Source organism: Borostomias antarcticus (genome assembly GCF_949987555.1).
Source record: "Borostomias antarcticus genome assembly, chromosome: 3".
Lineage (NCBI taxonomy): Eukaryota > Metazoa > Chordata > Actinopteri > Stomiiformes > Stomiidae > Borostomias > Borostomias antarcticus.
This window is the reverse complement of record NC_140236.1, coordinates 9,979,603-9,995,150: the sequence shown is the minus strand read 5'-3', so window position 1 is coordinate 9,995,150 and position 15,548 is coordinate 9,979,603. Positions and strand designations below refer to the sequence as shown.

The following is a 15,548-nucleotide window of genomic DNA, read 5'->3' as shown; positions in this document are numbered from 1 at the left end:
GGAGGGAGGGAGTGATAACCTGACAAACGCTATACTAGCTGCGCGGCTGGCCAGCCACGCACAAAAAACGTGTATGTATGAAAATCTACCTGGCCAAAATAAATCTTATTTTGATTCACATGTTTAGCAGTCACATTGACATTACTAGTACCTCTTTATCAAAACCCTTATGTTATTAATAACAGTAACAGGCATGACCTAATTTTAGGTAACAATGTGAGATATGATTTTGTCCATATTGCCCATCCCAGCATTACACACTGCTTGAGGTGCATTGAGATACATGATGATAATATGTAACTGATATTACACATACTGTACCATGGTCACTTACTAACATCAGAGGTTGCATAATGGTACAGAAGCCTGATGAATGCATTCCTGTTTTTTTATTTAGATCGGATAATGGCGAGGAACAACTTCTGGTTTTGCTTTAACATGATTGTGATATTAATACTGTACAAAGCACAAAGATAAGATGAAGCCGAGCTTGGTTCCTGGGTCCGCCATTAGGACATCAGCTTTACCAAATCAAGGGCATCCTTCAAGTCTCAATCCCAAAGATAATTGGTTGCCCTCAGCCTTCTGGGTAAACCTATAAAGAGAACATCATTTGTCAGAGCCAATGGTGCTCTATTTGTTGCCTCATCTACTGTTTGAGTTGGGCTGTTGCACAGTATGTTCCAGTGTGCTTAAACACAATCTGGATTGTATGAGGTGCCAGGTGCCTCAACAATGTAAGCAATTCAACTCAATAATGTTAAAGTTGAGTTAGTTTAAATGAATTAAAAATGGTATGTATTTACCAGAGAGCAGGCTGGCCATTCAGTGCAGGGTTAGAGATGGAGGACCGGGCCTCGGGAGTTCTTGATGGTGAAATTCTCTGCGTATATAACCGGGCGGGGGGGGGGGTGGGGAGCTTAATTTATACAGTATTTATGTGTCAATGAGCCATACTAAACTTAACTGATAGGTTCACACAGTGCGACACCTGCTGGTCATTTTCTGTAACTACTTTTGGTGCATTCGGTCTGTCTATCTATGTTTGGTAATATACATACAATTTCCCGATACAATTTCCAATCTATATAGCCTATTCATCTAACCATCTATCTAAAGGCAAAGAGACCTCTACCGGCAGAACCAAACTTTTATTTTGAAGCATACAGCGAAAACATTGTTGATAGGGCACACTAGCCAATCAAAAGTAAGGAAGCGCTGAAGGCCCACCCACCAGTGAAACGAAATAGGCTATTGAGTGGTAACTCCGTTTTGTCAGTGAAAACTGGTTCTGTTTTTCGTTTGGTTATTAAAAACGGGTAAAGGGGAAATAGAGCTTAATGTCTGTTTTCCGTTTGGTCAGTAAGAACGAAAACAAGAAATCGAGCTGAATTTTTAGTTTTTTGCCTGACACGAAAACAAAGAAAAAGGCTAGTTTCCCCTATTATAGTAAGCCTACCCGAGGCTGGGAATATAAAGATCATAGCTTTTTATAGGCTAATCAGATTGTAGGTCTGATAGGTCACTATCCATTGCAGATGGCCAAAAGGAATAGGGTCTAACCTGTTTTTTTGTGACACTGTAATCTCAACCCCCACGTAGGCTATATAGCCTACTTAAAAAATAAAAAAAAATCCATAATTCCATATAGGCCTATGTAATTGCCCAGCGGACATTACCACAGACCATAAGACATTCACATGAATGTATATTCATGTATACGCATTCATTCACAATCACCACGGCACTTCTCGGCCCTTCCGAATGATGACGCTAGACGCAAAACGACAAATACATAATTGGGGGTCTCCAGTTCTCTCTGTCACACTGAACTAGTGTTGAGCCGAGGAATTGAGTGTTGAAATGGAGGGGGCTTGAACATCTGTGGAGAATCTGACGGTTCCACGTAACAGAGGAACATAGTTGCGCTGCCTGCTTGCTCTTTGCCTCGGGAACGGAGGTGACTGACCGGGCGCGCGAGGGGTCGGAGGCGCCATATATGATGCCCAATGCAATGCTGCATTTGTTTTTTCTCCTGCGCACGAGACCCAAGCTATCGACTTTGATTGATTATGCTTGCGGAGAGTGCACGGTCCGAGTGGAAGCAGAAATTGAAGGAACCGACCGGAGTGGATGCCGCGCGTCCGTCGCGCCTCCCGAATCTCTGAGCTGAGTGAGTATGCGTCCCTAGCGCAATGCTCTGCCCAAATGTCTGCTATGTCAGCGGGAGAATGCCCATCTCTTCCCATACCAAGATTATAGATTTTTCTTAATATACATCAGGTCGAAAAGCATATTCATATATTGGATCTCTGTTTGGCCTGCTCAAGCAGTTTGCACAGGTAGATTATTTGTGTCCATAGACCCGAGACCAAATTTTCTGTGGTTATACGTTTAATACCGACACGTGTGCAAGATACATTCTGTTACTGCATTGCCTTTTGTGATTCGACGTCCTATAAACCGATTGATCAGGGGACTTCATGGTAATTGCATGCGTAGAACATGAAAAGCGACGGTTTCCGATTAATTGGTAGCCTATGCTATGTATGCTATTCCGAGTCGACTCTGTGAATCATTAACATAAGATAAGATCATTAACATTAGACAGATATCATTAATGTTTTGCCCCCTCCCCTCCCCTCCTAAAAGCTGGCGTGGGGGGCTGTCTTTGTCGTGTGCGTTGCAACCTGACCTCAGGGACTCAACAACGCGCGTATACATTTCCACTTTGATCTTGAAACGATTCATAACGCCTTGATGACCGTGGACTAATCACCATGTCTGCGAGGAGATCAACCGCTCCGTGTCTCACAAGCTCGTTGGAAGTGATGCTGAGAGAACAGCGTCGCTTTTAAGCAGGGCTGAAGATGACATTCATTGCAAAATTGGCTACATGGGCACGCCAAATTCGACTTGCATCACTTCCCCTCTGTTCACACCCAGGTATGGCTGTCGGCTCCTATTATTCTGAGGCTTCTCTGCATTATTATTATTATTAGGCCTATTATTGTTATTATTATTATTATTACTATTATTATTATATTTTAATAACCTGTTGTCCTCATAGCCGTCGCAGTTTGAGATGTGGGTCCTTTCTCGCTGATGAGACGGTAAAGCTCAGTCTAGGCGCGGTGTGGCAGCATGGGCGCGAGTCATTAAACCACAAATCCTGTATGATTGACTCTCAGTGAGGGGCTGAAGAGGAAACATAACGACCCCTTTCTATGCAGCGCCTTTGCGTATGTGCTTATCCGTAGAAGAAAAAATGAAATAGAGAATTTGGGTTCGTTAGCTATAGGCTGGCTAACACTTATGCTTTTAGGTTTTCAGCACCAGTGGGTGCACGTGCAACCCAATTGGAGCTCAATGAAAGAGACTCGCTTCAGTCAAGTGGGCAGAGCTGTACCGCCCGCAACTCTCTTAATTAGCCTATTCGTAGCCTGCCTATGGATGAATAGATCGGAAATGCAGACACGTATGTCCCAACATTTGGAACCAGTTCCCATTCTCATACAATCTCACACAAAACAGAGACATTGGTTTCCCCTTCACATCCAATAGCCAACAGATGCTGCCTAACAACAACAAAATGTGTGCCTATACGCGTGCGTGCACGTGTGTATCAGGAGTGACTCACAGGGAAGGCTGTGCTCATAAACTACCAATGGCTTTATCAGGACCCGAGCAGATGCTGCTATGCTTATTATTGTGAAGAGGGAGAACCATCAACACTCATTATAAGAAACCAATAGGAAACATGAATGTACCCTTGACGTTTCCACTGGAGACTGGGTGGTGACTTGTGAGGACATTCTGGAAGTGTAACAGCAATCCTAACATCAAGGTGAAGATCTCTGATGGGGCTCTGGAGGTAGAGCGGGTCATCCAATGATCGTGGGGTCGGGGGTTCGATTCCCAGCTCCTGTCCTGTCCACATGTTGCAGGGTCCTTAGAAAAAGACACTGAATCCCAAATTGCTCCCAGTGAGCAGACTAGCACCTTGAATGGCAGTTTTCCACCATTGGTGTGTGTATGTGAATGGGTGAATGAGAGGCCATTGTAAAGTGCTTTGGATAAAAGCACGAAATAAGTGCAGTCCATTTACCATTTACCACCAGTAAGACTGGGGAATGTTCCATAGTATACTGTACCTCCTATACTTTTGGACCAAAATTGATTCAACCCAGTGTTTATATAACTCATCATAGGATGTTATTGGCTTGATATCAATAATGTAGAGACACTGTCATCAGGGAGCTGTTAGGGGGGAAAAGCTAGGACGATTCCAAGGGCCCTGCACTGCCAGGGGCCCCATAAGCCATTATTATTATAATAATGATAATAATAATTCTAATTATTATTATTGTTATTATTATTATCATCATCATCATCATCGTCATCATAAGGTCTAGGTTTTGGGGCCCCAATATTATATTCTTTCATAGGGCCCAACATTTCTAGCGTTGCCCCTGACTGCCATGCTTTGTTGCCACTTACACAGCACCTTACCACACCTCCAAGGAAAGCACAGATGTCTTTCATCATACAGTATACTGTACTGTATGTATATGGACATGTGAATGAGAATGACTTGATTGACTGTACTACCCCATGAAAGTGGAATAGATGTGAAAGTGGTCCTCTTTTGGAACACTTTTCCATTTGTGTTAAAGTTGAGGTTGCATGCCTGACTTACCTGTACCTAATTCTCCAACTAACCCTCGTCTGTCCGTCCGTCCATCATCCACCCATCCATCCATCCATCCATCCACCCATCCATCCATCCATCCATCCATCCATCCATCCATCCATCCATCCATCCATCCATCCATCCATCCATCCATCCATCCATCCATCCATCCATCCATCCATCCACCCACCCACCCATCCATCCATCCATCCATCCATCCATCCATCCATCCATCCATCCATCCCCAGTTCCTCTGCAAACTACTTAGGTGAAGAGAGGGTGTTTGGACATTGTTGTTTTTATTTACCGAAGTCCTAGATTTCAGCAGAGGAAGGGCAGTTTGGATGGAGCTGAATGATGAATAACGATCCAGCATCTTCATTCTCCAGTCCTGTCCCCACCCCCCATCCCCTAGCCTCCAGATCCCCCAGCAGTCCTGTCCCCACCCCCCATCCCCTAGCCTCCAGATCCCCCAGCAGTCCCGTCCCCACCCCCCATCCCCTAGCCTCCAGATCCCCCAGCAGTCCTGTCCCCACCCCCCATCCCCTAGCCTCCAGATCCCCCAGCAGTCCCGTCCCCACCCCCCATCCCCTAGCCTCCAGATCCCCCAGCAGTCCCGTCCCCACCCCCCATCCCCTAGCCTCCAGACCCCCCCAGCACGGCTGGCTCTTTCCCCCAGGTACGCCCGCAGGTACAGGACCACGCACGGCCACGCATCCTATGAGTGATATGACACAAAACTGACATCTCCAGTATTCTAGATCTATATGGAAGGGTTGAGCGTTTTGCCAGTGCCACAGTCTGACCGAGGGGGCTAATGACACCCTCCGTGGCTTTTGGAGGAGAGGGCCTTTGTTTACCGGGAGGACGAGCTGCTGGTGGAGGGCCATTTCGCTGCTCTGCTCTGGGAACGTCCAATCGGTTGGCTCGGAGGAAAAGCTGCTCCAGGGCCAGAGATTACACCGCAGTGCTGAGGCGTCACTCTGCCTGAGCACCGCAGGGGGAAGCAAGGGGATCGACGGAGAGAGAGAGAGAGAGAAGAAAGGGTGGGGAGGTGGACAGACCGAGGCGGGAGGAGGGAAGGCAGGGGGAGCCCGGCAGTGTAAACGTGTCAGGCTCGTCTTCTCGTCAGCAGCTTCTCCTTCGGGCTCCTTCCAACACCTGCCGCCGCCGGGGGCCTCCCACGCGCGCCCACACCGACGCTCCCGCCCCTCTCTCCCCGTCCCTCGTCCCGCTGTCCCTCCGCCTCTACGCTCTCCCGCCTCGTCCTCCTCCCCTCGTCCCCCTCCTCCCCTCCGCCGCGCTCCGTCCTCCAGGTAGTCCGAATAGAGACACGATGACGTTTGGACGCATTTTCGAACGAAGAGCGTGTAGCCTTATCGGAGGATCTCATGGGATTGAGGTGTCATTCAGATAACCCGGAGCCTTGTGGGGATCAAATCAGTTGAGGATAGATCAGGCTCTAAAGCAAGTCTGAGCTCTTGAGCAAACGTCACAACATCCTAAATGCCATGTTCAGTATGTGTGTGAATAAATGACATGCGGTTTATTGTTGTGTTACCCATTAGCGTGAGGAGCTAAAGTGAAGACGTAGATGTGTTCCAGGGCATTTCCTTCTGTCACTCACTTGGATGTGCTTGTTGCATTATGAACTGTATAAACACCGTAGGGCGGATGTCTTCTGTTGGAAAAAAGTCTATTAATAACTTGTATTAATATTCATAAATCCCTTGATTCATTTGTGAGTCGTGGAAGGGCACAGTTTGTGTTTGTGCTTGGGTTTAGGGCACTCTGTACTGAAGATGACTAAACATGTTTTTTTGGTTTTTTTTTTGGAGGCATGAGAACATTCTCTTCTTCCATTAATTTACAATGTAAAAATATTCCCTCATAGGACCCTCCAGATCACCACACTGCAATGCTAAGGCTAATTTATTTGAGCTGCCTCAGCCATTTTGGAATCACCACTGACTAGTATGCTAATGAGCTACAATACCATCCATGTTAGCGCATACTAAATTGGGACATAGGTTTTTAAAAAGGCACCACACTGATCAGGGCACCTTTTTAACTACCTCTGTGCCCAAACGAACACAAGACATTTATGGACAAGCAAACCCCATACACTGTACTCAGTCCTGGACACATAAACAGATATAGCAGCCTACACATCAGTAACACATCCATACAGTTTACTTGGAGGTACAAAATAAATATAGCTGTCTGGGTTGAGAAGGATCTCTAAGTGGAACCCTATATTACCATATGGTGGTACATTATTCAGAACCTCATCTGTTTCTATATGAGAATGGATGATGCAAGCACACAACCATACCCCTCCACTGGACTCCCAATAACTCACACCCCTCCCCCCCGCACTGGCTTAAGGTTGAGACACACAGGGACTCTACACAGCTTAGTGAAATTCTGTGTGTGTGTTAAGCTGTGGGTGCGTGCTTGGCTGTGGGTGTTGGGAAAAGGGGTGGGTTGAGAGAGAGGGAAGTGGTCCGTCGGTTCACATCAAACCACCTACACTAACGTCTTAGCAATTGGCAATTAAAACACAGAGACAACCCATCAAAGGAGCGATGGTTCCTTGGCGTTCCGCTCTAGCTTGGGAACGATGACACGCGGCCTCCACCGCCTCCTCAGTCTCGCTGTGGACAGGTGAGCTACCTGATGCGTGTGAATCAGCCAGGGACTTAGGAAATCAAGGTTCCCTCAAACCCTCAGAAGCCGGAGGGGAGAGACAGACGCCACGGGGAGAGGAACAGAGCAGTTGTCGGGGAGAGAGAACACACCAGAGGCGGGAGGGATGAGGACAGGGAGAGGGGATGAGGGGGAGAGGGATGAGGGGGGAAGAGGCTGGAGGTTTGCCTGCGTTGTGCTGGACATAAATGAAAGACGTCCACTTGCAGTGAGATCAGGCAGGGAGAGGATTGACTGTATTAAGGATTTTTTTTTATTTTCATGTCACGCCATGTTTATTGTGCAGCGGTACCAAGGGACGACACTTTGATCCATTATGACAACTTTGAGGAGAGCGTCGGGACTGTGCTGTCGCCCACTTCTGCGTCCTGTCACAGTGGGAGTCTTTGGCACGGCTGTTCCGTACGGCCTGTGTTTATTCAACAACAAAAACAGACTTAATTGTTTCTTGGCTTTGGGGAACAGTGGTTGGTGTGTTCCTAGTCTGACTCAACGGATGTAGGTTTTGGCAATAAACCTTGTCATTCGTTGTCACACTGCCCAATCAGTGGCGAGACTGGCGACGCAAATTAATCTGATTCGGGCCGAGAGATTCTCTCGGCACCAATCAGATTCGATCCAGACTATTTTGCAAGAGCACCGTCGCTGCGTCCGGGGCTGGCTCCGCCCAAGACGACTGTGATTGGTTTAAAGAAATACTGCGTTTTTTTCCCCCCTATTGCAGAATGGTAATATGTCAGCGTAAACGAAGTGTGGAGATAGATCTGTCTATGCGAGACTAGTTTGTTCCTTTTCACCAAGTTGTAACTCGGTATTTATTTGCCCCAGTTGTGCAGGCTTGCTATTCAACGTGCTCCTGTTTAAAAACAAAAATCTGATGATTAGAATATGAACCAGCCTCCCTCTCTCCTTCCCTCTCTCTCTCTCTCTCTCTCTCTCTCTCTCTCCTCTCTTCTCTGGTAGATCCCAGGGAGGTTGCGGCTCTCCCCTGTGTGCATGTGTGTGTGAGGGTGTGAGCGTGTGTATGTGAGTGAGCAAGTGAGCGGTTGCTCTCCCACATGGCCTCCATGCAGGACGGGCTGAATTTCACGACTCCCCCCTACGGCAAGGTTCTGCTGTTGGGCGCCATCGCCGCCGCCTCGGCCTTCGTCGTCACCATCCTCATCGTGGTGCTCTGCGTGGGCTGCCAGAGGTGAGACCGGCTGGCACTCGCACTGTACGCAAACACACACACACACACACACACATCTACACACACACACATATACACACACACAGACACACATCTACACGCACACACACACACACACACACAGAGACACACATCTATACACACACACACACAAACAAAAAAACAGAGACACACATCTACACACACATAAACACACACACACACACACACACACACACACACTGTGCTGGTAGTATTTTTTAACATACTGTCATTGTTTTTCTTCATTGTGTAGGAAAGGGAAGACGCACAATGTTTCTGGCGAGGGTGGCAAACACAGACTGATGGATATGGTGAGCAGCACAGGCCTTTACGCTCCGTTCAACCTGGCGAGAACGCTCACCTCAGGGAGACAGTCACCCTTGTTTCAGTTGATATTATTTGGATTAATGCTTAAATGATGTGCACAGGCCTTTAAAATCACTAGCTGTTGTCCTACATGGAAGACGGAATCGCAGAAATCGGGCTAAAACTTCAAAGGGCAAACACGTCCAGTGACATCTTTGGACATGTTTGCCCTTTGAAATTTTTCCGGATTATATTTCGGATTATAACATGGTTGATCTGTGTGTGCTGTGTTGTCGGGGTAAACATTGTGGATCTGTGTGTGTGTTGTGTTGTCAGGGTACACCCAGTTGATCTGTGTGTGTTGTCAGGTTATGACATAGTGGATCTGTGTGTGTGTGTGTGTGTGTGTGTGTGTTGTCAGGGTATACTCAGGCAGTCCAAGCTGCGCTCCATCAGCAAGTCGGACACTGAGATGAACAAGCTCAACTGCAACGGCAAGAGTGAGTCCAACGTGTTTTTGTTGTAGTTTGTTTCACACCGTCTATCGATTGCGAGAGACACATTCTCAGTCCAGAACCCTCAGAACCATCTTCACCCCCGAAACAGAACGATCCTCATACCCTTAGCCTCCTGTCAGTACCCAGCACCAAGTACGCCAAACGGCCTTTCCTCTGATTGGATGGTGTGATGACGGTCTGTGTGGCGCTGTCCGTGTGCTCTCTACAGAAGCTAAGAAGAACCGCCCGGCCAGTATGGACCTCCTGCTGCTGCCTAGCCGCCGGTCCAACTCGGACCTGCGCTCCCAGGGCCGGCAGCTGCCCCAGATCCCCTCCGGCGCCGGGGAGGACGGCGAGCACACCTACTCCGAGGTGGGCCACCGCTCCTCGCCCAAGCGCCCCGACGACACCCTCTACGCCATGGTGGGCAGGGCCGGGCAGACGGACACCCCGGCCCCGCCGGCCGTCCCCGCCAACACCCCCGCGCCCCCCGACCCGGACGGTGACGGCGCGGAGGGCGGGATCGCCGAGCCGGAGCCGGCTGCCCAGGCGATGGCTCCTCCCCAGCCCCGCCCCCAGGAGGCGGCGGAGTACGCCTGCGTCCGGAAGCTGCGCAAGGCGGACAAGGCCCCCCAGAAGAGGGACAGCGGGACAGACATGGGGGATCCGCCGGCCCCGCCCCCACGCCACGCCCCGCCCTCCCACCCGGCCCCTCCCCCGCCGCACCCCCACAGCCAGAAGATGCCCCGCAAGAACATGGAGGCCTTCAACCTTCCCTCCTTCCCCAAGGTCAGTGCAACGAACGTACGGCATGACGCTGGTGATGAACAGAGATTCGCCACGTGCTGCGAGTTAGCCCAGTTGATGGAAATGCATGGAGTGTGTACAACGTGTGTGTGTGTGTGTGTGTGTGTGTGTTTGTGTGTGTGTATGTGTGTGTGTGTGTGTGTGTGCATTAGTGCCTACTCTATAGATTTCAGGTCTGTACTCTGCCTTCTCAGCAGTGCTGCTCACTCAAAGCAGATGGCGGTATGGATGACGCAATTCATTGAAACAGCCTTTGCAGGGCATACATGGACAATGCTGCTTATAGTACTGGAGCACCGCCTCCCACAAGACAAGCTCCGCCTCCCATTCTGAGAAATGTACATGTAGTACAAATGCACTTCTAATCTCCCGTTGGTAACCATGATGTTTTGGCACAATAAAATGTGTATCCCCAATAGCACAGTATCCAGAAACGACGGTTTTGCATAAACACCCACTGTTATGGTCTAGACACTAGATGCTGTACATACATACTGATATATATCAGCCTTCTACAGCTCTGCAGGTGGTGTATTTGTATATATATATATATATATATATGTGTGTGTGTGTGTGTATACACACACACACACACAAATATATATACACACCACCTGTAGAGCTGTAGAAGGCTGCTAATGGGAGCGCCTCTCATTCTAGCGGTGTGATTTGTGGATACTTGGTGTCAGTGCAGCCACCAGACTGCCTTAAACAAGATGGTATATGTCTTCTGGCGGAGGTGTTACAAGAGTTCACGGCGTTGAAACAAACTGTGCAGTGTGTGTGAGTGAACGTGTGTGTTTGTGAATGAGGTGCATAATTATGTCCATGCGTGTGGTCCAGATCTGATGACTGACCCCCCACCCCCCACCCCCCCTTTGATTGTCTCACAGGAAGCGGTGTTCATGGGTAATGGCGAGCAGTACATCTGGAAGCCTCCGGAGGACGATGAAATCGCCATGCTCCAAAACAAGCCTTTAGGCCCTCTCAGTCCTCACAGTGGAGAGAATATCATACAACCGTCCACTGCTGCGGTAGGTCTTTTTACATGTGTTTGTTTGTGTCTGTGTTACCGGGTATGTGTGTGTGTGTTTAATGTTTACTTTCACATCTCCGGGGTTTGTACTGAGGCTATGTCCTGTTTGGCTGCAGGTGGCAGAGATGTACTCCAAGGTGTGCAAGACCAGTAAGAAGAAGAGAGCCGTGCCTGGGTCTCCGCCGGCCAACCCCGGCTTCCGGACCTTGGGGCGCGGCGACCGGGATCGAGATGGGGGGTTCAGCGTGGTGGTCAAGCCCCAGACCTGGGCCCCACTGGAGGGGAAGGCGGTCGGCGGCGTCCCGGGCGCCCTGGACGACCACTGCTACGAGTCCTTCGGAACGGAGGAGTGCGACGCGGCCTACGAGCCCATGGACGGCGGCGGGGGCGGCGCCTGGAAGCAGCGGGAGAGGCCGCCCAACACCTGCGCCACCCTGCGGCCCAGGAGGAAGAAGTCCCAGCAGCCCTTGCAGCAGCAGCAGCCCCCTCCTCCGCCCCCGACGCAGCAGACGCCCAAGCTGCAGCACCTGCCGGCCAAGGCCCTGCTGCTGCCCGGGGAGAACCTGTACGAGAGCATCGGGGACCTGAAGCAGGGCTCCACCACATCCAGCACCACCACCATCTTCACCTTCAACGACGGCATGGAGATGTACGTCACGGGGCTCTGAGGCCGCGACCGCCGTGGCCTCACGCCTCCCCCTCCTCCTCCTCCTCCTCCTCCTCCTCCTCCTCCTCCTCGGCACAGGGAGAGCAGGTGGAGAAACCGTCTCATGCTCACTCACACATGCTGTTTACATTCGAGTCACAACATCCTGCCTTCCAGAGGCCACCGAGGCCTTAGGGCGATAAAGCTGGTCAACGGGGTTGACGACCCGGGCTACAGAGGCCCTGGGTGCAATCATATACCTTTTAAGGAATCCAAAGGTAGAAAAACGATGATGAAATGAGCACAACGCGATTGCAGAGGGTGATTCTGTAATGGGTGATAGTAGCACTTCTGTTTTAATGTTGTGCAAAGCACAATTGAAGGGAAAAGCCTAAATTCTTCCTCCATTTTAGCGGATAAAAGAGTATTGTTGTCCTGGTCGAACTTGGACCCCTATTAGGAATTAGCACAATAGGATCATGTTCCTTCTTTGGTAGCACTTAATCCGTCTGGGGCAGACCTTCCCTGTAGTCGGTCAAGATGGGATTCTGAAAGGAATTAAAATGACGATCTAAAGGAATGAAATATTTAATCAAAAATACTTGAATGCTCAGGGACCAAGAGTAAAATGAGAGTATAGTTAACAAAATTGCACACATTTTGCATTCCTCCCATGAAGATAATTTTGACCATGTTCACATGTGGAAATAGACCAGATATTTCATCCCTTTTCATATTTGGTTTCATACAGTATTACATGAACGAGAAAACTGTCTCCACTGCCGTCTGTAAATGAAGTCTTTTAATTTGTCTATCCTGTTTCTGCACTTTGCCTGCTAAAAGTTGCATGCTAAAAAAAAAGAGAAAGAAAAAAAAATCAAGCACTGTCATGTGGTACCTATATTGAATGGTTTATTTTTTTTATTTATTTTTGCGTTGTTGATTGTTTAGTTATTTTTAGTGTTGCTTTGTTTCTCTTCGAGAGCAGAATGTTAATTAGCATTCAGCACATGTTTGGTCACTGGGATGGAGGCGGTGAGTGGAGCAGGTTCCTGGCTTGTTAACAGGAGACTGTCAGAACTGCTGGGTCAGACAGGTGGACCTCTCTCCCATGCCCCATCCTCAGTCTGAACAGGGTGGACCAATCAACATACAGCCTGCTAGTCTTTGCTGTGTCATCATGCTGCATTGATACTGGGGTTTGCTCCTTGCTGGAGCCTTGGAAGCTGGTTGAACAGGTGAGTATTACAGTAGCAAACTCTAAGCAAGGCAGGCTTATCAATGATCATGAGCATTCTTCTCTTTCTCTTTCTCTCTCTCTCGCTCCCTCTCTCTCTCTCTCTGTCAGTGATGTCCTTAAAAAATACAACAGCAAGTCAACAGCAAGATTATAACAAATCTACAAAGATACAAAAGTTGTGTTATTGTGTCATCTAAACTTGGACACTAAAGAGGAATTCATTTGACCAAATATCCCCACAGCACAATGTGATTATTCTGTATGTTGATGCAATGTGTATGTATGTTACAAGAGAAAGAATAATAAATATATCATTGGTGTCAAGAAATCTATCTTTTACTATTATGTTTGATTGTGTTTTCGGAATGACTTTGTCTGGTTACAAAACTTGCAAAAACAGCTACAATGTGAATTTTGATGTTTCGTTTGTTCTTTTTCAAGCCATTTAAGCTATGGTGTGTTCTTTGAAAGCCCAGCTAAGTTTAATGTGGCAGCTAATGTTGTGTGTTTGCTATTCAGACTACAGGGTCTTGTACTCAACGCGTGTAATTAAGTGCTATGTGCAAAAGATTGTAATGTTTTATATCAAGATTATTATTCATGAACATGTCAGTCAAGTTTATACTTTTGTAATAAAGTGGCACTTTAAAAAAAACAAAAAAACAAACAAACACGTGTCCTCCTTGCATAATCTCAATTTGCAATCCAACTATTGTGCCATAAAACAGATTTAATAGACCACAGCACAGTCTACTGGTCTCCAAAAAAGCCTAATCACTAGCTATGATAATTTGAGAGTTCTAAAATAAATTTAAAAAAAGAGTTCCAAAAATAATGATGAAAAGTGTCAAATCAAACACACGGCAATCTTTCCTATGCTCGTCCTAAGAATATTCCAGTAACCAGAAGCAGCTATGAAAAACCCTGTCTTTGCTGCATACAAGACAAAGGATGTACAAGACAGAGGACTTTTATTATAGGAAAAGTAATTTTTCCATAAAGGCCAACACTGGCTTAATAAAAGCCTTAATGTGTTTTAGTAGGCTAGATGTTAGAATGATTGTGTCCTTTGTGATGATCTGTCATTCATAATCATAACCTGCTAACAAGTTATTCACCAAGGCCTGTTCTCATTCATACAGCCTAATGTCGATGCGTAGTGTCATTAACATCTGCTGTATCTCCTGCTCATTTAAAAGCTTTTTTTGCTATGAGATTTAATTCGCATAATTTCCGACATTTTTTATTTTATGCACATGTAGCCTATGCTCTACCACAACCTTATAAATAGCATCCTCTTGATACTGTGTGTGTGTGTGTGTGTGTGTGTGTGTGTGTGTGTGTGTGTGTGTGTGTGTGTGTGTGTGTGTGTGTGCGCGCGCGCGTATGTACATGGCATGTGCATGTGAGAGCACGTATGTGTGCACGCGTGAGTAGTGGAGTCTGCGTCTGAGTAGGCCTAGCTGTTGGAAAAAATAGGTCACACTTAAAACAAAAAGCTTGCAGTCAACATTGCAACCGTCTGCTGGATTTTCATTGGTGGACTTGTCTCCATAGTAACAGCTTAACCTTGAGGCAGTAGTCACGTGGGCAGGCGAGTCTTTTGCTGTCTTGGAGGATACAGCGTGCAACGCATGACATCCATGATCACAGTGTCACCCAGTCTGAAGGATATAACCCCTGAAACAGATCTCAGATCTATCCCTCCAGTCTTGTGATAGGCCTACTACGTGATAGGCTATAGGCTATATGTGTAGACCTATATTATAATCAGACGCGACATTGAAGTCATTAAGAGAGACAAGTGCGTCATGGAAAAACATATTTTGGTATTCTTCACACTTAAAACAGAGTCGTTTTAAGAGTCATTTTTTATGATTAAGCAAAAACAGAGGCTAAGAAATTAGCTGATGTAGTAAAAGCAGAGGCTAAAATGAGCTGATGCTTTAAACCTGTTTCAGAATACAAGACTGTTCATTCATCAGAAATTATTTAACAGCGGTTATGCATATTTGAGGTCATGTGACGATATTTTGGCGGTATCACCCAAAACTGGAGGAGCACCTGTATTATAGTCTATCTATCAGTTTCAGTGTGGTGACTTTATGAGAAAATACCACTATAGGTCGATAGTGGTCAGTTTCCAATTCGTGTTTGTTATAAATTCACATACATTATCTTAACATAGAAGTAATGAATGGCGCCTCGTACTCTTTCACATACTGGCGCTGTCCCCGGCACTGCGCTGTGGTTTGAGATACATCTCGCCAGGAGACCGAAATGAACAACAGCGACCTCTATAGGCCGAGCAGCTCCTCGCAGGGACCACCGTTTCACCTGCACCTGACAGCTCCACACAACCTTCTAGTGTCGGTGCTTACTTATAGCACAGGGTGTGTGT

General features: G+C 47.5%; 1 protein-coding gene across 2 annotated transcripts; it reads left to right on the top strand.

Annotated features, from left to right (window-relative positions):
* The first annotated feature begins 1,927 nt into the window (after positions 1–1,927).
* Positions 1,928–13,791, top strand: LOC311307571 (uncharacterized protein). Of its 2 annotated transcripts, none has more exons than XM_084436392.1 (7): positions 1,928–2,173; positions 8,373–8,594; positions 8,869–8,926; positions 9,343–9,421; positions 9,648–10,207; positions 11,119–11,259; positions 11,378–13,791. In XM_084436392.1, the coding sequence occupies exons 2-7, from the start codon at positions 8,461–8,463 to the stop codon at positions 11,927–11,929; spliced, it is 1,524 nt and encodes a 507-aa protein (XP_084292518.1). In that variant the 5' UTR covers positions 1,928–2,173; positions 8,373–8,460; the 3' UTR covers positions 11,930–13,791. The 2 variants fall into 2 exon arrangements, with proteins under 2 accessions (XP_084292518.1, XP_084292517.1); XM_084436391.1 differs by having other exon boundaries at positions 8,366–8,594.
* The last annotated feature ends 1,757 nt before the right edge of the window (positions 13,792–15,548 follow it).